The 20,644-nt window shown below is 38.1% G+C and overlaps 1 protein-coding gene across 5 annotated transcripts in view; it reads right to left on the bottom strand.

Annotated features, from left to right (window-relative positions):
- The window catches only part of LOC112575392, a 42,238-nt gene extending 26,103 nt beyond the window's left edge, over positions 1–16,135 (bottom strand). The window contains exons 1-21 of one of the 5 annotated variants that reach the window (XM_025257232.1): positions 15,974–16,135; positions 11,942–12,007; positions 11,553–11,656; positions 10,469–10,564; positions 10,082–10,195; positions 9,590–9,743; positions 8,973–9,115; positions 7,878–8,016; positions 7,262–7,478; positions 6,787–6,939; positions 6,219–6,504; positions 5,598–5,720; positions 4,890–5,184; positions 4,556–4,676; positions 4,091–4,276; positions 3,874–3,910; positions 3,322–3,576; positions 2,858–2,869; positions 2,348–2,383; positions 1,811–1,965; positions 179–395 (exon numbers count right to left, since the gene is read on the bottom strand). In XM_025257232.1, coding sequence (XP_025113017.1) covers positions 179–395; positions 1,811–1,965; positions 2,348–2,383; positions 2,858–2,869; positions 3,322–3,576; positions 3,874–3,910; positions 4,091–4,276; positions 4,556–4,676; positions 4,890–5,184; positions 5,598–5,720; positions 6,219–6,504; positions 6,787–6,939; positions 7,262–7,478; positions 7,878–8,016; positions 8,973–9,115; positions 9,590–9,743; positions 10,082–10,195; positions 10,469–10,564; positions 11,553–11,656; positions 11,942–12,007; positions 15,974–16,044 — 2,980 coding nt within the window. In that variant the 5' untranslated portion in view covers positions 16,045–16,135. Of the gene's footprint in view, positions 1–178; positions 396–1,810; positions 1,966–2,347; positions 2,384–2,857; positions 2,870–3,321; positions 3,577–3,873; positions 3,911–4,090; positions 4,277–4,555; positions 4,677–4,889; positions 5,185–5,597; positions 5,721–6,218; positions 6,505–6,786; positions 6,940–7,261; positions 7,479–7,877; positions 8,017–8,972; positions 9,116–9,589; positions 9,744–10,081; positions 10,196–10,468; positions 10,565–11,552; positions 11,657–11,941; positions 12,008–12,164; positions 12,231–15,973 lie in introns of those variants that run through there. The other 4 variants (XM_025257230.1, XM_025257229.1, XM_025257231.1 and 1 more) reach the window with 4 other exon arrangements.
- Positions 16,136–20,644: the final 4,509 nt, after the last annotated feature.

Genomic DNA, 20,644 nt, shown 5'->3' with positions numbered 1-20,644 from the left:
TTCACTTTTAATATCTTCTCTTCCTCTGCAACGATAATTGGTGGATTTTTATCATTATTATCATAATTGTATATTACAGATTTAAGATTTCTCGCCATGCTTGTCGAATTGCTATCGATAATTTCAGTTACTTAAGGTGTGTGGCATTTAAAGGAGGAATCAACTTGAAAAGACTTACACTTCAGCTTCTTGATCGCCAGGATCTCTGGCCTGCTTCTGATGCTGGCTATAAATATCTCGGAGAAATTGCCCTCGTCCACTCGCTCTCGTACGGTGACAGCCTCTCTATCATACTGCCAAGGTTCTCGATTACCAAAATACACAGTTTGGTAGATATTACTTCTAGAATTACTAGAAGTATTACTTCTAGAATTACTAGAAGCATTGTCCCTGTTCTGAAACAGTCCAGCAGATACGATGAGCACATGCTTGCCGTTTGATGAATGAACTGACCTTTGACCAAACAAATACGAGGACTTTCACTCTGGTTTACGCCAAGTCAAGTAACTTTGCACAAGTATTAGATATTAGAAATTAATTTTATTCATTCATCCTCATAATGTATGAAGAAATTGAAATTTACACAAATAGAAGTTCACCAATATCTTTCCTTTAATTTTTGTGTGTATATATATATATGTGCTCGTACAGCTTGAATAAATGTACAAAATATTCAAAAGAGCATTGTTCCCAATAAGTAAACACGAATACAGTCAAATCTCCCTACTATGCCACCCCTCTACTATGCCACTCTCGGTATTATGCCACTTTTGCTCGGTCCCGACTATAAATTCAATGTAAAAAAAAAATTACTATGCCACCCAGACTCTCCCTACTATGCCACTTTTTTGTGACTGTTAAAAGACACAAGTTGTGAAATTCCGCGCAGTGCTCGATTACTAAACTGTATGGTAGTGTGGGACATCGCAGTTAGGTGGATGGAACATAGCACGCACACAGGGAGGGTGGAGGCTGGCGATGGGGGGGGGTGGTCGCTGGCGGGGTGACAGCCACGTGACAGAGGGAAGGTGTGAGGGGGTCGACTAGCGACAGGATGCAGATGCGCGGATGTGGTTGGAAGGGGTGGAGGATGAAGAGGTGAGGGGGAGAATGAGAGGAGACAGGTAGCGAAGCCGACGATTCTTGAGAGCTTTGGACCAGACCTGGGCAAAGGCCTCCTCTCTGTGACCGGCCCGCCCGCCAGTATATATACTATACGTACAGTATTGGGTAAAACTGAGTTAACTATATTAGTCCGGCCCTCTAAAACCATCCCAATTTCTCATGCGGCCCCTTGGGAAAATTAATTGCCCACCCCTGCTTTGGACTGTTAGGTAACTTGAACAAATAAAGCCGTTTTTACGAACCCTCTCTACTAAGCCACTCTCGCTACTATGCCACTTTTGCTCGGTCTCGGTAGGTGGCATAGTATGGAGATTTTTCTGTACAAGTTTAAATAAACAAAATAAGCGGAAGTCCTACAGGACCAATGTATTACTTTTGTTGGTGTTTAGTTTCTCAGAATAAAAAAACGTGATATTGGAATGAACAAAAAGAACAATTAAAAAGTATGTGGCTATTTTGAGGGACTTAATGAAAAAGAAATAGTCATCAAGAAGACGGCAGGATGGATGTACTAAAGAGTTAATGGTTAAAGCTGCGATCGAAAAAAGTTCTATTTGTATGATGTTTTTAGATTGTAGGGAAACGACTCAAAAACCTGTAAGCCATTTTTAAAATCTTTTTCAACAACTCCTATGTTAAGCATGCACAAGAACAAAAGCGCTGGCATATTCACAGCCTCACTTACAGTGAAAGCTCTCCTGGTCATATTACTGATGTTGTCAAACACTCCTGACATATACTGCATGCCCCTGTGTGCTGCTCCCTTCCGAAGCACCTTGCCCTTCCGCCATAATACAAACAATACGACGAAAATCACTAGGACCAGCAGGATCAGCAACCCTGGAGAAAAGAGACGCTTGAGTAAGACAGTTATAGACCTTTGTAAACCATGATTTTTATTTATTTTTTTATTTTTATTTTTTGCTTGTTTATTTTTGTTTTTGTTTGTTTTCCAATGAGGCTTTCGTTTAATTTTTATGTGTTTTTCCAGAGGGTAGTTTTACAGGCACGAAAATCATAATTGAAACTATATCGTGACACAGGTCAGGTCTAGTTGACAGTAGGGAAAATTGATGTCACGACTCCGTGTCACGAGGTCCTGTTTATGAGTTAAATTCATTTAAGTCTATGCTCCAGTCATCTAGTCATGAAAAGGAGACACCTAAGATGTATCTATGCGTGCAAAAACGCTGCAACATACACAATGCGTATTGCAACATACCGATGACTACTCCAGTGATGGCTCCAGCTGTGAAGACTGTAAACATAAAACAACAAATTTGTTCTTTGACATTTCTTGGACAGCTCGGTTGACATTTAAACACGAGTTTTCGTCTAATAAATTGCTCATGTAACCAAAATTAAATATTATTATAATGTTCACCATAACTGTGTCCTAACTGATGCTACAGAAAGTGTTACAAGCCATTAATTGATTTGTCTCATGGGACTGTAACCTTTGACATGTGTTGCTTTAAATGCCTGAAACTTTCTTAAAGTCAATTTAAAGATATCGCTACATACATCACACTGTCATTCTAAGGTTATCACATAATAATTCTAGAGACATCACACTGTTGAGTCATCACACTCTCAATCTTGACATATCACAATGTTATTATTCAAAAAAATTGAAGTCTCGAGATATTACAAATCATTCTAGAATTAAGCCCCTCCCACTATTTAACATTAGGTGCATCTGAGAATTTACTTCAAACACTCGTGTACACACCGTCGTTTTTTGCTGTTTTAAACACCGAGGACATGACCGGAAGTCAGGGTTCATCCAGGTCGCAGCAAGGACGTCAAAGAATGCGTAGGACAGACATGACGGAGAACAGACCAATCATGAAAAAATAATAAAGTCCTTATGTTTGTGAATGTCAGGACAGTTAGTAGGCAGGGTCATTATAGTATATTACACAACGAGTAAAGGTTGTCAAGCAATTAAACATCAGACAGCAGACTTGATCAACATCAGAAATAATATTTACGTCAACATTTGATAGTGAAGAATATTTTAAACTGTGTAGATGTCTGTGATACACATGGATGAAGGACTTGTGAAGTTCGTTGTCCCTGTTAAGCTTTTTATTGAAATTCTGTCTCGAAGTAGTCTGTGCTGCCTGTCTTCAAGTTTTTTGTTATAGCTGCCATATTGTCTTCTGTTACTACTTCTTTAGCTGTCTGAGTTACCTGTCTTGAAGGACACGGATTCACTGTCGCTCAGCTGGTCGCCCTCATATTCCGTGACCATGCGGATGGTGTAGAATGTGTCTGAGTCAAGACCTGTCAAAGAGAACTCGGTCGCATCCTTGTGCACCGGAACCTTTCTGTCGTTAGCGCTCACCCACAATCCAATGCGTTTGAAACAAGATGGCGGGAAGGTCCAGGTTACCATCACACTGTCGCTTGTAATAAGGGAAACGTTGACGTTCTGCGGCGGGAAATCTGATCCGGAAAACATCGGTGATATATTTTACTTATCATGGTCTAGTCTCAAGACAAGTTAAAATTTATATGTCGATTAATTTAAAATTTATGTTTTGAAGCTTAACCAGAATGTTTAATCAAAAGATTTACTTAGTCTCTTTCTCATACACACACAAACGTAAAACAGATGTAAAAGTAGCAAATAAGAAAACAAACAATAAATTTAATAAAGGGGATAAAGGTGAGGAAATAGTGAAAGAAATAAATTCAATAACAGCACAATAACAAGCAAGTCAAAATAAATGAAAATCTTACATGCTTTTGTCCCGTTCAGTTCCGTAATGTCTCGTTTCTGTAGGTTAAAAGTGAGACATAATTGTATTAGTTTTGTGGTGACGATGAATAGAATGACAATGAAGACGATAATTGTGGCGATGACGTGATACCCAGGGATCGTTACATAACATGATTTGTTTAAATTATTCGTTGGCAAAATGTTTTTCTGTATGTAAACGTAAATTTCTGTGTGTACCGTCCAGGTCAATCTGAAGACGAGACCCGCCATGTTCGTGACGTCAGCAGTGACGGTGATGGTCTCGGTCTGAAGGCTCTCCTTCTCGACCATCATGTGACAGTTGCTCACGGCGTACGATTGGTTAAAGTAGAAGCAATGTCCAGCAGGTGTACAGTCACATTTGGTGACTTCCAGAGCACAGGTCTGACAATGGCAGAAATAAAAATTCTTTTTAAATTCAACTCTTAAAAATTAATCTCTTCGTAAAGTACTGTACTTTTATTAAACGTTTCATGAGCCCTGATTTTTGATAAACCTTTCATAAACACTGACCCCAGATGTTTCCGACGCATATCTTTGCTTAATAATTCCCAAATAATACAACATGCGCACGGGCACACACACACAGGCACAGACGTCTAACAATTCAAGCAAAGCCATCGTTGTCAAATATATCAATGTCATCAATCTACTTGTTAGTACCTTTTCGTCGACCATTTTTCCTGGCATTTTCTCCTGGTGAAGAATAACTCCATTACTCCGTCTGAACGTCCACAGTACATAGGCAACACCGGACTCTTTATCTCTCACAGCAAGCTCAAAGCTGAAAAAAAAGTTTATATATTTCCCTTCCAAATATTTGTCATCACAAAAGATGTTTTACAAATCAAATACTTTTAAACGTTGAAGTTTCAAAGATAAAAAATTGAAACAATAGGCAATGTGAGAAATTTTCTGTAGCTTGTTATCAATTTAATCATAGACTTTCTAAAGAGAGATACTGTGACTAAAAGCTCAATGTCCCACCATGGCTTACACAGAGCTAAAGTCCACCCCTGGTACAGGCATGTTCATGTAAAATTTTAATCCTTGCGCAACAGGAGACGAGGTGTCAAAGGTCGCCTGAGTGCGTTCGATTCTCTCGTTGCCCATGACGTCTGTGGCCTTGACCCATACGGTCACCGTGTCGGCCTCGCTGGGTCTGAGTTCTGAAGACAGTGTGTAGGTAGTACTGAAGCCAAGGTCTATCCAGCCAGAGAGGGGAGTGGTTGGTGTCAGTGGCTGAGTCTGTCCTCCATCATGGTCCTTCGTAAATCCCACTTTAAAATTGACTGAAAGTAAATAATTTCAATATTCCATTTAAAGTTGCTGTCGCAGTTTCTCTTAACAATTCCCTGAATATTTATATTGCTCTTTAATGTAACGATGTTCCTCGTTTCCGGAAGTTAGTAAAGATGTTATTTCCCTTGACTCATCCTGGCATTACAACTACAAGTTTAGGTAACACTTTGATGAATTCATCGTTTTAATGGATTTCCTGGCCATATGAGTTTGGGATAGAGGTTGACCCAGACATAAACCCAGAAATATTGTGGTTACATCTCACTCGTGCTTTTTAATCGTTCTTAAGATCATCGCTCTTAAATAATAAAGGATTATTTTTGTTTATCAAGCAGAACCAATAGTTTTTCACTAAAGAAAAGTGTAGGATTTAACTCCTGATTTATCAGATTTCCTGACTTACTTATTCCCCTTTCATTGGTAATAGCGTCCACTGTTCGTCTCCCCTGGTGATCATCTAACGGTCCGTTTCGAGGAATGTTTTTCTTTCCATTTTCCAGCTGTGTCGGGTACTGAAGAACCGCACCTGTTTTCACGATTGTTTAATTACTATCAGTACAGATATTTCAATGCACAGTCATTATCTAAAGATTCATCATGAGCAATGGTTTTATTTTTAAGTTCTATTTCTGCGGGATATACAAGAACCTGCATGCTTAATATTCATTGTTGACAATTTTTAAATAAATATTTTGTTATTGCATGGTTTTCGGATGTAAGTAATATAGGAAAAGCGAATTAAGTTTTAATGCAAAAATGAGGGAATTTCTCTAATTTGTTAATTGTGATGTTTTGTCTGATAAGAGTTTCTATATCACACGGTTGGATCACTTGTAGTTCAACACTGTATCTGTAAATATTATGAAAAAAATCATCTTATATGCTCACAACAACGAGGCAAACATTTTTTTAATTCTGTAAGCATTGTTCACACACTTCTTAAAAAAGGAACCGAATCTTTAAACTATTTTTTAAATGATGCTACCAAACTTCATCAACTAACAAAGCGGGTCTAGATTTTTACCGAGCAACGCATTGTCTTCGTGGAAAGCATTCCGGAAGTAGTTGGTCCAGTTGACACTCACAGGTGTGCTCAGGCTGCTCTGGTAGGTGTAATTAGCGGCATCACTGGCAGAGGTCACGTAGAGTCTGAACTTAGGGTCAAGGGTTATTTGCGAGCTGGGGTCGTACAGACAAAGTCGTCGGACGTACTTGGTGTTGTTGGCTCTGTCGCCTGCTTCTAGGATAATGGCGTACATCCCGGGCTCGGGTGGGGTGTACTCTTGGGGGGTATATCTGGCTTCAAACACCTGTTGTAAGGAGGATTTGGTGCATAAGATCAGGTAGGGACTCTCCCACGGACATGTTGACATTATTTTCCAAAAAAAAATGTGTGCGTTCAAAACCATGATTTGATTGACTACGATGATACTCTTTATTTGAGTGAGTGAGTGAGTGAGTGAGTGAGTGAGTGAGTGAGTGAGTGAGTGAGTGAGTGAGTGAGTGAGTGAGTGAGTGAGTGAGTGAGTGAGTGAGTGAGTGAGTGAGTGAGTGAGTGAGTGAGTGAGTGAGTGAGTGAGTGTTAGCAGCACCTCACGGTTGATGAGAGGCAGCAGTGCTTCATCAAACCGAGTTTCCAGCTTGTTGTCTATTGTTTTCGCCAGTTTGAACACTTCCATGGAATAACGATACATCTTGGAGTCGTCATCCTCCCATCCTCTCCAGGAAATTGTCAATGGCGCCACCTGCAAAATGATCAGCGTAATATACTTTTAAAATTTGTAAAACCTCGCAATAATAAACCACAGACAAGTGGTGTACCTAGAGAGACAGATTTGGCTTTTTCCTTAAATCACAAGATAAAAACATCAAATTTTTTTTGCTTTTTTTTTACTGCTGCTTTAAGAGTGATAAAGAGTGTTAATGTGTATAACATAAAAAGTACGATTTCCCATAGAAACAGACCCAGCTATATAGCAAAAAAGGGAAAAAAAAGAGAGATGAATGGTCTTGTTGAATGACAGAAAGAGTAAAAGACAGACAAGAGAATGGAAAATGTATTCATACTTTAGTAATATCTGGTACATCAAGAATGCTTTGCCCAGAGCGACAAGTGTTAGTCTCGTCGCAGTGGTAGGGAGGCTTGAAGTCAAAACGGAATTCCACAGACAGGCTGCTGTTGATGGTGCGGTAGGTCTGAAGTGAGAATCTCAGTGGAGGATTGTAGTTTAAGTTCAGCAGCTCTCTGTATCCTCCCACTTCAGTACGAAATGTGATTCTTAGACTGCAAGCCAAAAAAGATGTTAGTTCTCGATAGAAATATGTTTGCCAAACTAACTTGAAAAACAAATTTTAAACAAAACGCAGAAAGGTTTATTTCTGTGATTGGATAAAATTATTGTTTGTTCTTTACCTTTTATTTAACCACTAATACTTTTCTCTGCAAGGATATACGCAGTACATGTAAATCAAAAGAAAATCAGGTACTTTTTCTTTCTAAGCGAGTGCAAGTATCTACAATAAAAGTGTAACCTTTCCTGTCTTTGGTTGAACTCATGCGTTTGGACTAAACTGTTTTATCTTTAGATTATTATTTTTTTTTCTGGGAACATCTAACATACGCATACATATAGTTTATTTTAATGTCCAGCTACAAAGAAAGTCCCATCGATGAAATATTTACAAATCTCCATGCTCCAAGAGTCTGTCAAAGTTTGCGAGGTTGAGGTTGCACTGATACAAGCCGCTCACAGGCTGAGTGCTCGAGGCTTGCTGTATACAGGAGGATGTGCTGTTCAAAGACGAGAATCTTGGCTGTGATGCTGAAATATTAGAAGGTAAGATGTCAACCTAAAAATATAAACTGTAAAAGCCTTAATCATCATTATCCATCATCCATCATCATCATCATCATCATCATCATCATCATCATCATCATCATCATCATCATCATCATCTAGTACCCTGAGCCTGATTCACTATTAAAGTCTCCTAAGGCTATCACCACAAGCTTTTGCGAACGTTTTCGGTATTCCTTTGTTCCTGCTTATGCACAAAATGAGTTATCTGCCCAAAATTCTCTGTCTCTCTCTATCTTTGGTACAAATCATGAGACCAGGAGACCTGCGAACATTAGTTTGTTTTTCATGCTGTAGACATAATGTCTTTATTAGGCTTAATTATTTGTTTAGGTGTCGTGGAGCTTTTGGGAGATATGGAGGATCCTCCTGTGACATTTCCTTTCCATCGACTATATTCTCTTTTCCAAGTTTGAATGTCAAGTGTTTTTACTGCCGCCAATGTTGACTAATTCCTCATGGTTTACATTTTTTAGGTGGACGTGCCATAATTCTCTCCAGGAATGGACCATTGTACAGGAGAGTAAGCAGCCTTCTCGAGCTCACTGCTGTTTTGAATACTTACCATTCTGATATTAAAGAGAAGTTTACTAATGTTCTTGATAAACATATGCTTGACGGCTTCAGTCAGGTTGGCGATGGTGTTGTACTTAAAACGTAAAGATTGACCACATCTAAGCATTTTTTTATAATGTATACATGCTTTAGAAAATCATTATACTTTTGACACACAGCACTTGCTTCTACAGACAAGTGAAAATCTACACATAAACACAATTAACATGTAGATATATAATCTGCATAGAATGTCCACAAAAATATTAAATTTATAATCAATTAATAATATTTCGACGCTACTGTTAGAGCATTTTTGTTTGTGTATTACTAAAAACATTTTGTTGGAGAGCTAGGTCACATACGATAAACTGGTCGCTTGGACAGCCAGACCTCCACCCGGCCGCTGACCACCCCGAAGCCTGCGTTACCGATGTAGTTGGGCTTGAGGGGCAGATCTGGCATGAAGAACTGACTGCTGCAGCTCGTCTCCAGACGGTTGAAGTCTCTGGATAGAACAGACTTAACACCTTGAAGCATACTTGTCAAAAAGCGTTCAGATAACATAATTTAGCACTTCAAGAGTACCTATTTAAACACGTATTCTTACTTGAAAACCTCCAGAAAACAGAACTCAACACCGAATCGTCTCAAACACAAGTAAAATACAGATAGAAATTAGCTGCGTACTCTTACTTAGAAACAGAACTAGCCTGTTGTTTTAACTCACAAAAATCAAGAGCTCTAAAGCCATCTTTTGTTTGTTAGAAAACAAGTTGCACCTCTAATAAGAACATAAAATTTTATATGATCTAATTTACTTACTATCCTTTTTAAGAAATTGCATGTTTCTGGTTTTTTTAACTTAAGGAAGGAAAACACTGGCTTTGTCAGTAAATGTAAATAATATTTAACAGAAAAACAAAGAAACATCTAAGGAGAAGCTAGAGTGTGACTAATGTTTCTGGGGAAGTAGCCGTACTTCTGATTGGACCACCAGAAATCCATCTCAGTCTTCTGGGTGGAGTCGGCCATGATGTAGTAGGACTCATTGGGGGACGTCGCGCCACGTGGCCAGTTGGACATGCGCACTTGCATCTGGTAGATCTTGATGTCCGTGTTCCTGTTTTCTTCAACTATGTCAACGAAGTTGAAGGGAGTGATGATGGGGTTAATTCAAACAAAGAACCACGTCTCTTATACCGCTAAACCACAAATAAATAAAAAAAATATGGACAAACAAAAGCAATTTTTAGCGGTAATTTTGGCTGACACTTAGAGCACCACAGACGCAAGGAATAAAGTTCCAGTTTTTTATTTTGCATATACAAATAAATCTCACAAACTTTCTCAACCTGTCTTCTTTCTTTCTAGTACAGTTTGTCTCTAAATCTATCGCTGTAGTCACTCTCCTGTGTGAAGGAAAACAACAAAAGAAAGGCTGTTGTGAGTAGCCAAGCAAGGTGAGTCTTACTTGTCAGACAATTCTCATAACGGGTTGTCGTAGTTGTGAAGCCACTGGTGCAGTCACACCCGTCCGGCGTTATACATCTCCCCGGGTAACAGGGGCTCAGGTGAGAGCAGACACCTGTAAGGTATTGAAATGAATAAGTTCGCGGTGTCCTTTTACATTCACTCGCTGTGCAATTCGATCGTTCACCTTATGGAAATATTGGCAGACGGATTAAACAGACCTTACATGCCAGCTCCATGCATGTCAATGACGAATCTAATTAGTACAGATAGCAAGAAAAAAGCAATGAAGAAATAAATATTTTTCGGTCGAGGATAGACCAAGAGTTAGAAAGACTTCAAATGAAAATTTATGAGTAAACATTTGGCATTTTTTAGGAAAACATACTTCCATCACAGAACTGTCCAGTGTTCTGTACTTGACACTGACACCTGTTTGGTGCGATGCAAGTGCCACCATTCTGACATGGCGGTGTACAGATGGCTGTAACAAAGTCTTCAGAATTTCTCTAAAGTATCATTAAGATGATTTACATATTCTACGGAGGTATTAAACTCCATTATTGCTTTCTTTGGTCCTTTAAAAATTCATTCCAATTCTTTGGAGTAAATATGGTCAACACAATAAAACATGAAAAAGTAATTTACAAAGAAGATAATTTAAAATAGTAAATAAGTGTGTGTGTGTGTGCTATCCTCAGTATCCCAATGTGAAAAGGGTGTTTTCATGGCTGTGCACATGAAGATGTGTTGTATGCAACTACTGCCGTGTATATACGTAAGTATAACTATGGTTATATGAGTTTCTATGCTTACATGACCGCAGACATATGACCTTTTTAAATATAAATAATTTTGTGTTTATCAGGGCTTCTGCTTACGCAAAAAATTGCGTACAGTACGCATTAAAAGTTCAGAGGACCCCTTCAATTTTCGTCAATGGGGTCCCAGGGGACCCCTTCAAATCTGGACGAAGAACAGATACAAAATTAGGTAAGTGTAGTGTCTGACATCGTAGCCCAATCTATTGTTGGCTGCTACAAGGTGAGAGTTACTTCCCTTGCACTGAGTTTCTTCCTTTGCTGGGAAGAGTTCCAAGATGTTGACAGCGAGGTTAGAATCATCGTCTCAGAAACGGAAAGAAAGTGAGCACCCCAGTACAGTGAGCATAAGCTCATCACAGATGCTTGTACACTCTTCATGGCACAGAAATCTCGCCGTTTCTGACTAGACATTACAGTGCTTTGTGCGCATGAAAAGCAGTTGAACAAAGTATGTTGATTTGTTGGGGTTTTGTTTTCAACTTTGTAAAGGGACCCCTTAGAGTTAGCCTGGGACCCCTTAGAAATCTGAAGAACCCTGGGACCCCAAAGAATTTAGCCTTAGCAGAAGCCCTGTTTATGTATGTTTTTGTGATAGCGAATCCACTCGCTCGTGAAGTCTAAGATGACGACCAGTGTTCATGTACTCACGGATTTTACAGTTCTGGTCCCCGCCATTGTCTCGCCACCCGAGACAGCAGACATTCTCCATGTAGTATTCCGGGTATGGTATGCTCACCCATGTCGAGCACCACCTGATAAAAGTTTCAGTGAGTGAGTGAAATTAATGAGACAACAAATCCGCTTTAGTCATTTTAGTCAAGTATTTGTCTCCAAGACAAGGTATCGATTTGCCTAATCAATATTTGCCTAATCGTTCGTTTGTTCACATGTACGTTCGTACCTGAATATATACATAAATACAGACACATTCATGTGCAGATACGCACAAACACACTAACAGGAATCATGCATAGATACAGTCATTCAAGTTCACGTTCAATTACACAGATCAACACGATACAAAATACTACACTTACCACAAAAAGTACTGTCTACACTCACTGCGGCTATTATATGTAACCTTCTGGACAGTGCAGACATTCCTGTAGAATAAACCAACCAACCCACATTCTGTTTATTTACTTTTATCAAAACATAACTACTTTATGGAGATACAAACATTTTTGCATTACACTCTGATGACAGATGAAATGTTAAAATACTTACTATATGTTAATTGTAATTGTTTACAAAACCCACCACGAAGTTGAATAGTCCCAGATTTTTGCTCGAACATAAAACACTTTTGTAACGAGGAGACCTACACTGCTGACATCATGAGTCTTTGTAACACTCGCTGGCACTTGGCATCCACTCAACTTCCCTGTACTCTAGTCACCGTGGAGAGCACTTGTCTATGTTTACACCAACCTATGTTTACACGAAGGTGTTAAATAAGCGACGAGTTTAAGCTGTTTGATGTGGTCAAAAGCAGTCATTCAATACCGCTTGGATAATCTGAAGATAAATAACCCGCTTTTCAGACAAAGAAAAAAAAATTTACCAAAGGATTACAGTAGAATAAGCGTGAAGCTATGTCCACACCTATGTGTAAGTGTCGGTTATAAAGTACGGCTTTAATGCTTATATGCCAACTGTGCTCTGAGGCTGTGAGCCATGAGGAATGTATGTATCAACAGGGCAACAGTCTTATTTTGGTGGTTAGTGCTTAACTTCGAAGAATACTGGGTTCCAACCCATTATCTATTTATCCACTTGTTTAATTTTCCAGTTGGACAACATTTAAACGGTTAACTTTGAAGACTAAATCAGTTTCTCAGGGATAACTTACAAAGCGACCAGCCTCTAATAAAAAGGTCAAATGAAAACAAGAAGCTGGTATCAAAAACAACAAAATGAAGCAACAAAAATCCAATGCCCCATTTTTATCCTTCTAACCCAGCGTGTGCTTCTCAAGAAATTAATAAGATAACAGCAATTTTAATCTTCACTCAAAAACAAAATTACACGCAGTCCAGACAAATAAAGAAAGAAAAAGAAAGAAAAAATAAAAACAAAATAAACAATAAAAACGAAATAAAAACAATAGCGATGCCAGGGTTGTTTTCACCATTTAAGTACGACTCATACCCGTCTTGACCGGTCTTCGTCATTAACTTCTTTAAACAAACAATAGTTAACATGTGCCTTCTAAGTTCTTTATGTCCTTTCTGAAATCTCTTTTGTTCAGAGATAAAAGTATTATTTTTGATGTTATTTTAATTCCTCTCATTTTTCTGTTAGAAAGAATCGACATTTTTAAAATTCTTGCCCATGGCCTTATCACATATTTTGCACATCTACAGTGTCCACAAAGTTTGTCAGCTGTTAAAAATAAACAAAACTATGGTACATTCATTGGGAATCATAATGGACTTCACTTAAAGAACCAGGAAGGTCTGCAGCCAGTCGTCAGTTGTACTACAACAGCTTTATACATTCATCAAAGCTGCCTTCTGTTTCTCTGTCTACTGGTCTAATTAGTCATGGTAGGTCTTCGTTTCTGTGTCATAAAAAAGCTCTAGCTTTTCGAGCTGCTTCTATTCGTATTCTTAAAGCTTTTGCTATACATAAAAGGACACTTCGCAATGAAAGTGTATAAGAAGCAAAAGTAAAGCCGGTCTAAAAGGCAGTAAATTCCTTTTCATTAAATGTACAATATACTTGGCGGTTGTGCCAAAGATTTCGAGACGGCAAAACTTGATCTACCAGGAAGTAGGTCTGAATATAAGTTTTAATATCTTGAAATGTGATTTGTGTATTTGCTTATTCTTTTAGCTTTGCTTGGATTTTTTATGCTCAAACCTTCGGTGGTTGACGCTATTGAGTGGATACTCCACAATGAACAGTACTTACCCTTACTGAACTAAATCCCTAGTGGGCCCTTACAATAACCTAGTAAGCAGCTATTACCCCCTAGTGAGCAGTAATTTCTTTCTAGTGAGCAGTTTTACCCCCTAGTGAGTAAAATACAATCTCTAGTGAGCAGTTCTTACTTTTAGAGAACTTAATCTACTTCCCCGTTTTTTCTTTCCTCTTTTTCTGTATGAATGTCCGATTTTTGTGTGGATGTTTAAACACTTAAAAAAAAACTTCTACCACAAATAATTTAAGGCTTGCTCACTTAAGGACAGTGTGGTGTAAATTGCTGCCCATAACGATTCGGTATTTTTTTTTTCTATTTAAATTTGCCATTTTCAATCAAAATTGCTAACGGAAATATCAGTTGGGCAATGTTAGTTATCTTATTGTACAGTGATGGTTTTATTTTTGATTGAATGTCGTCATTTGATTTAGAGTTTCGAACCAGAACACTTAACTCTCGAGAACAAAGTAGTAATAAAAAAGAAGTGAAATTCACTTCCTACTCAACAAAGAAATATGAAAGAATTTTCTTTTACAAAATACGTATTTTGAGCAACGAATGAAACAAGTCAGTTATAATAACTTTCAATTTAAATTTGGCGGGATTCGTAAAGCTTTATGAAAACTATTATCATAGTCATTGTATATATTAAACACATATGGATTAAACAAAGTGAACCCTATATTTTATAATAATTAGAAAACAAGAAAATAGAGGGTACAATTCCACAATGATAAAAGGGGAGAAATGTAAAACATATTTTGTTTATTAGAAACTATGCACTATGTAATTAAATGCATTGCTAAATTGACACTAGACGGTGATTACATAGCAACTTCAGACACAAAGGATAAATGAAACGAAAAGCTTTTATCAAGACCATTTGAAACTCGAACTAATAATAAATAAAGAGATTACAAGTTGAGCTAATTAAATAACACTTCTGAGATCACATGATGCTGAGAAGCTTGAGGGAGAAATTAATTCAAAAAAGGCAATAGGTGGTCTTAACAACACGAAAAAACAGGGACAGACGGATTTCTTGAAGAATTTGCTAATGTTTGCGAGAAAATGTTGGAAAAGTCATTATTGAAGGATTTCGTAAAAGAAAATGTACCCATCTCATAAAGAAGGTTTTATTACTTGCATACCAAGATGAGGCAAAGAGGTAAATAAATTGAATACTCAAACGAAAAGGAAAAAAAAAACAACACTGCTTTTGAAATCCCTCTAGAATATTAATAATAACAATAACAACAATAACAACAGACTTTATTTATCCCAATGGGCAATTTAAATATGGGAGCTGTGCCCTGCGTCCAGAATATATGTATATGTATATGTATATGTATATGTATATGTATATGTATATGTATATGTATATGTATATGTATATGTATATGTATATGTATATGTATATGTATATGTATATGTATATGTATATTAGACCATGATGAATTGCTAAATGTATAAAATTATTCAACAAATGTAATACATCCCGATCAGACAGACTTTATAACAGCAAATATAGAGATGACAATATTAGACGTACTAGCCGGGTTTGCTATCAACTTTTTATTCGGAAAAATTAGTTGATTAAAAGTTATGCATAGAATGCTTAGAGCTTCGAGACTTCGACCAGACAACGGTTTCAACATTTTATTAAGTCAACAGTGTTAGCAAATGGTAGTTATTTCGTGGTTTCCTGTAAACAGACGATGGAGACAGGTGAGTGTAGTTTCATCGTGTTTATTCATCCTCTGTGTAGAAATTCATAGACGAATGATGGTGTGATACATATATAGATAGAATTGCAAGTAATGAACAGCATACAGTTTCACAGTTTGCTGATGACACCCCAGTCCTTGCGATCAAATTATAATTGAAAATAATCGGAACAGTAAACTTACTAAGAAATCAACACTAAAAAAAATCATCGTGATAAACCAGCACATATCTGACTAAGAAGTCTAAAGAACAGGTCAAAACAAATCTTGAACGCAAAATTACATGGAATCCTCCATCTTTTAAAACATTCAGACTAAGTTTACTAAATGACTTAAAGACTTACATAGAATAAATTTCTGCTACTGATGTATAACCCAAACTAAATCAGAATAAAATCTGGCAGGAAGAAACTTACCCTGACCATGACTGTACAGTAACAAACAAAGTACAGACAAGGAAGACTGACAGCATGCCTGGTGCTGCCATGTTGTCTCCACCCCGTCTCGGGCTGTGCACCCTCTTTATATACCCGCTGTGGGTCTCAAGAAGGAAGCTGTTCTAGATGAGCAACCGTTCGGTCTTCACAAGTCTTACCTGCCTCTGTCAAAGACAGTTGGTGGTCTGCCAGAAGTCGGGTGTGAGTGTGTGAGGGGGTGCCTGTGTGCTGTGGTTTTTCTCTTCTAGAAATGCTAGAAAAGGGTTTTTAAATTCCCGAGGAATGTCGGTGCAAAGTTGGGGTGGGCGGAATGAGACAGCTTGGCACTCTGCGACTCTATGACCAGGATGGATGGCTACGGCTTATCTCTCCACAATAACTTTACAAATGAACAGCTTAACTAAGGAACAGATTCTGTGAAGAATGAAGGAGAATTGATGCTCTACTAAAATGGTCAACTTTTTTTTTTTGTTTTTATTTCTTTTAATGATAGTAAATGCAAAATTTGTTAAGCGCATACTCACACTCGTAAGGATCATGCTCTTAGCGCCTAAGAGACATAGACAGTATACAACTTTCTAGATATGGATATCTAGTTAGCATAGAAATACAGCACAAACATAAACAAGAAAATATAATATGAAAATAACAAGGTAACAAAGCACAGACATAACAAGAAAATACAGCAAGTAAATAATAAGCACAAACATATCAAGAAAATATATAGAAGAGAAAACGATAAGAAAATTCAAGAAAAAGAAAGACAGAAAGACAGAAAAAAATGTTCATTGGATTAGTTGATCAACATTGGACAGACAAAAAAATACGGCTGGTGCTTGTATCTCTCATCTGGAGAAGTATTCACCATTATGTCACTTTGCCTTTTGCTATACATAACACAGCAGTCAGGGTTTGCTTCTCCCATCAAGCAAGAAGCTTCAGAGGGAAGTGTGAATTTTTCAAGCAGCTTCGCTAGTCTTTGTGTTTGAAAAAATGATTAAATGCGACATTGGAGACGAGGGCGTTGACACCCACAGCTTTAATATCTGTGTTTGTAACCTGCACAGCTAGGTATCAAAATAATATACCTCGTGTCCCAGTCACACTCGTCTCTGGTATTCAAATCTCAGAAAAGAAATCTGACATAAGCCGTCCTTTTCAGTTATTCCGACCTGTGAGGGTTTTGTTCCTTGCGTCAAGCAATCAAAAGACAGGAATGGCGGACGGCCAGAAGTACGAAAAGGTAATCTGCTGTCTGGGGTAGCAGTGACACCTGTGCTATAGATCGCAGGCGGTAAAGACATGTTCAACCAGGAAGTAGAAATAATTCTAACGGTTCTCTTGATTCAAGACATAAACATGTCTGAAGAGTTGCGAAGGGAGATAACAAAAAAAAAAAAAAAAAAAAAAACTTGACAAATTCTATTTTGAATGAAGTCGTTTAGAGAGAAAAATATATTTCAGACAAGAAAAGCCCTATAGTCATCTGTACGCCTCTTTGTCTTTAGCAACAATGGCAATATCTAACAGTTGGATACGATTTGAAACAGCTCATCAGTTGCTCAAGTATTTGTAGTTGTGTGAAAGCCGATCAAAAACTACAGAAAGATGAAGCTGATAAAATGTCTTGTAAGAGTGTTTCTCCAGAAATATTTTCTGCACATAAAAGTTGTTTCTATCGCTTAAACAGTTTTTTTTCGTCAGATCTGACTCCCTCCATCCTCAAAAGATACCAGACTACTTTAATTCTTCGATAATGAGTTAGATACCTATTTTGGTGTGTGTGCTCGTGTACGTCTGTGTGTGTGTGAGTGAGTGTCTTTGTGTGTTTATTTGTGTGTTGCGTGCGTGTGTGTGATGAGAGATAAAATGTGTACGATTATATGCCCTGTAATGCTATTTCTAACCAAATGCAGTAACTTATTTTTAAGTTCCTGGATAAAATGATACAGCGACTTGCAAGGCAAAGGGAAGCAATCTAGTTAACAAACGCGCTATGAGATAAAAGTAGTTTCCCTTTGACCACAGCGCCTAAATATTTTTGCCCTCTTGTTTCCTAACACGATGTATAAATATTATAAAATTTACCTCATCAAGAAATAACGGTAACTTCAAACTCTGCATGCTCCACTTTGTAGCACAAACAAACAGTCAATTTTATTTTTCACTTTAAATTGTAGGGAAAAAACACACACGGACTGACACAGCTCGGTGATTGATGACAGTGTGGTACTGAAGACTTGCCTCGTCAGCGGGTCCACCTTTGTGACTAGCAGGTGAGAATCATCATGTTCAAACGTTTGTCGGTTGTGCAGATCTTGAGTAACGGTATCTCTCAATGGATGACCTGAAGCCCCTAATATCCCTTGGCAAGGTTTTTCAGACCAGCAGCCAGTCACTGAGGGAAGAGAGGCATTTACGGAAAGAAAAATGCACATAAATCTATATTTATTCAACTGTAATTTATGCCAATACAAAATATTGCGTTTGGCTAGAATTTGCACCTTTGTTTGCTCAGAACTGTGTTTAGAGGCTTACAGCAAACTTAACGCGTGTGTTGTTAATAGACATCTCCCAGTTTACAGTGCCCGGTACCCACTTTGATCGAATCTTATTTAATAGTTTGAATGATCAATGGCTTTAATATTTCAGAAGGCCTCACTTCTAAAGTGATTGAAGTTCTTTTTCACCTTTGACAAGGGATCTTTTGAAGTATTTATATCCATAGCTTGAAATATGCCGACAGTGAGGCAAAAAAAAAAAAAAGAAAAACTTTTACAAGTTACTCGTCCATCTGGTCATTAACGGACTGACTCTTCTGTGTGTGGATGTGTGCGTGAAGAACATCGGAACCACATGGAGCCAACTGAGGGGAGAGGAGGGGTTGCTGCCCAAAATCGGGTCCGCTGACGGTGTTGTCAGAGCGGGTAGATACAGAGAGGCTGCACTCCGGTAGCATCACGTTTCGAAGGGACGCAACTGCGTCACTACTTCTCTTCACAAGTAAGGACAAAGAAGGAGTGCAGACTTTCTATATCTACCCTCTCTTATGTAGTTATCCTGCATGATTATGAAAGCGATGATTTTATTCATTTATTTCACTGTGTCCTTGAAATAGGGTTTGCAAATAGGCAAACTTCTCTGGTAGCATCACGTTTCGAAGGGACGGAACTGCGTCACGACTTCTCTTCACAAGTAAGAAAACAAAGGAGGAGTGCAGCCTCTCTATATCTATCCTCTCTGGTGTTGTTTCGGCCCTGTGCTCCTCGAGGAGTAATAAGGACTAAACTAAAATCCTCCACTGATCGTCACTCGAAGCCTATTTTCTATTCGTGGGGAACATTTGTTGTGCTTTTACTTTCGTTTTCTGTTTCACACACACAATCAGCCGGGTGCACGGAAAGGCCGCTGACTGCTAACTTTAGGGCTAACCCCTAGCTGTTAACACTTTCAAAACATTTTAAGCTTCCACGCGTTAGCTCCGCATTGTACACCCCAGTCCCAGGTTTCAAATATATTCAATCGGTTGTACTAATATTTTTCCAAAAGAAAACACCCACCCTAACAATAAACAGAAATATTTAATTCTTGAATGTATATATTTGTGATGAGGATTGTTCATGCGCTCGACTCTATTGATGACCTGAGTGTGTAGTGGGGAGGGGACATATAATGAGTTCACTTTTCTGTGAGTCAGTCTCTCTGGATCCTGTTATTTCACACAGTTCAAACACTTAGTCTGTGCTGCCACCTGTCTCTGCTCCGCTCTCACCCCTCACCCTCCCCGAACTATTTTTAACCATGATCTGTTTGAGGTACCCAGTGACGGAAATACCTGTGACCTCCGTGTACCCCAAACTTTGTGACCCTAATACCACCTGGAAATATCGTCAACAGGTTTTCATGCCGCACTCCGATATCTAGGTTAGTAGGCCACAGGATTACTTAGCCCTGTTAACAATATTTCACAGCCTAAAAAGTAATTATTAATGTAGTAAGGTTAAATACTAATTATAAATATTAACCAATGTGACGTATTCATCTCCTTACTTTCATATAAATAAATCGAGAAGGCTTGCCTTTGGAAGTCTATATTTCTGGACAAATTTATTGTTAATTAATAATTAATTGTTTACTCATCACATGACTTTGAACAGAAAAGGAACTAGGAGGAGAAGGAACAGTCAGAGAAGAGGTACAAAATGATGATGATGATGATGATGACGACGACGACGATGACGATGATGATGACGACGATGATGATAATGTCCTAACGGTGAATCATTTGAAAGAACTTTTAACGTACTTTTTCCGATAATTAAGCCTGGCTTGAAAATAAACTGACCTGTTTTGGCATGAATTTACTTTTAAAGAAATTTTGTGAGCGCAGTGAAAAGGAAACCTTTGTCTTGGATATGCAAATTAGCCACTTCAAAATTTTCCTCAGCTGCACATGTTTTCCGCTTAAAGCATCTCTCTGTCTATCTTTGTGACAGTTTATAAATCATTCTTTTAAGACTTTATCTCCGATAAAGTATGAAAATTATCTCTTCATACCTTTCAGACTTTTAGATGTAATTTTCTAGACATAGATGCTCGCTAATTGTGCAAAGGTCAACTTTTTTTTTGGAGGGGGGGGTTTTTATTTTC

Source organism: Pomacea canaliculata, linkage group LG11 (genome assembly GCF_003073045.1).
Source record: "Pomacea canaliculata isolate SZHN2017 linkage group LG11, ASM307304v1, whole genome shotgun sequence".
NCBI classification, from domain to species: domain Eukaryota; kingdom Metazoa; phylum Mollusca; class Gastropoda; order Architaenioglossa; family Ampullariidae; genus Pomacea; species Pomacea canaliculata.
This window is presented reverse-complemented; position numbering and strand designations above follow the sequence as displayed.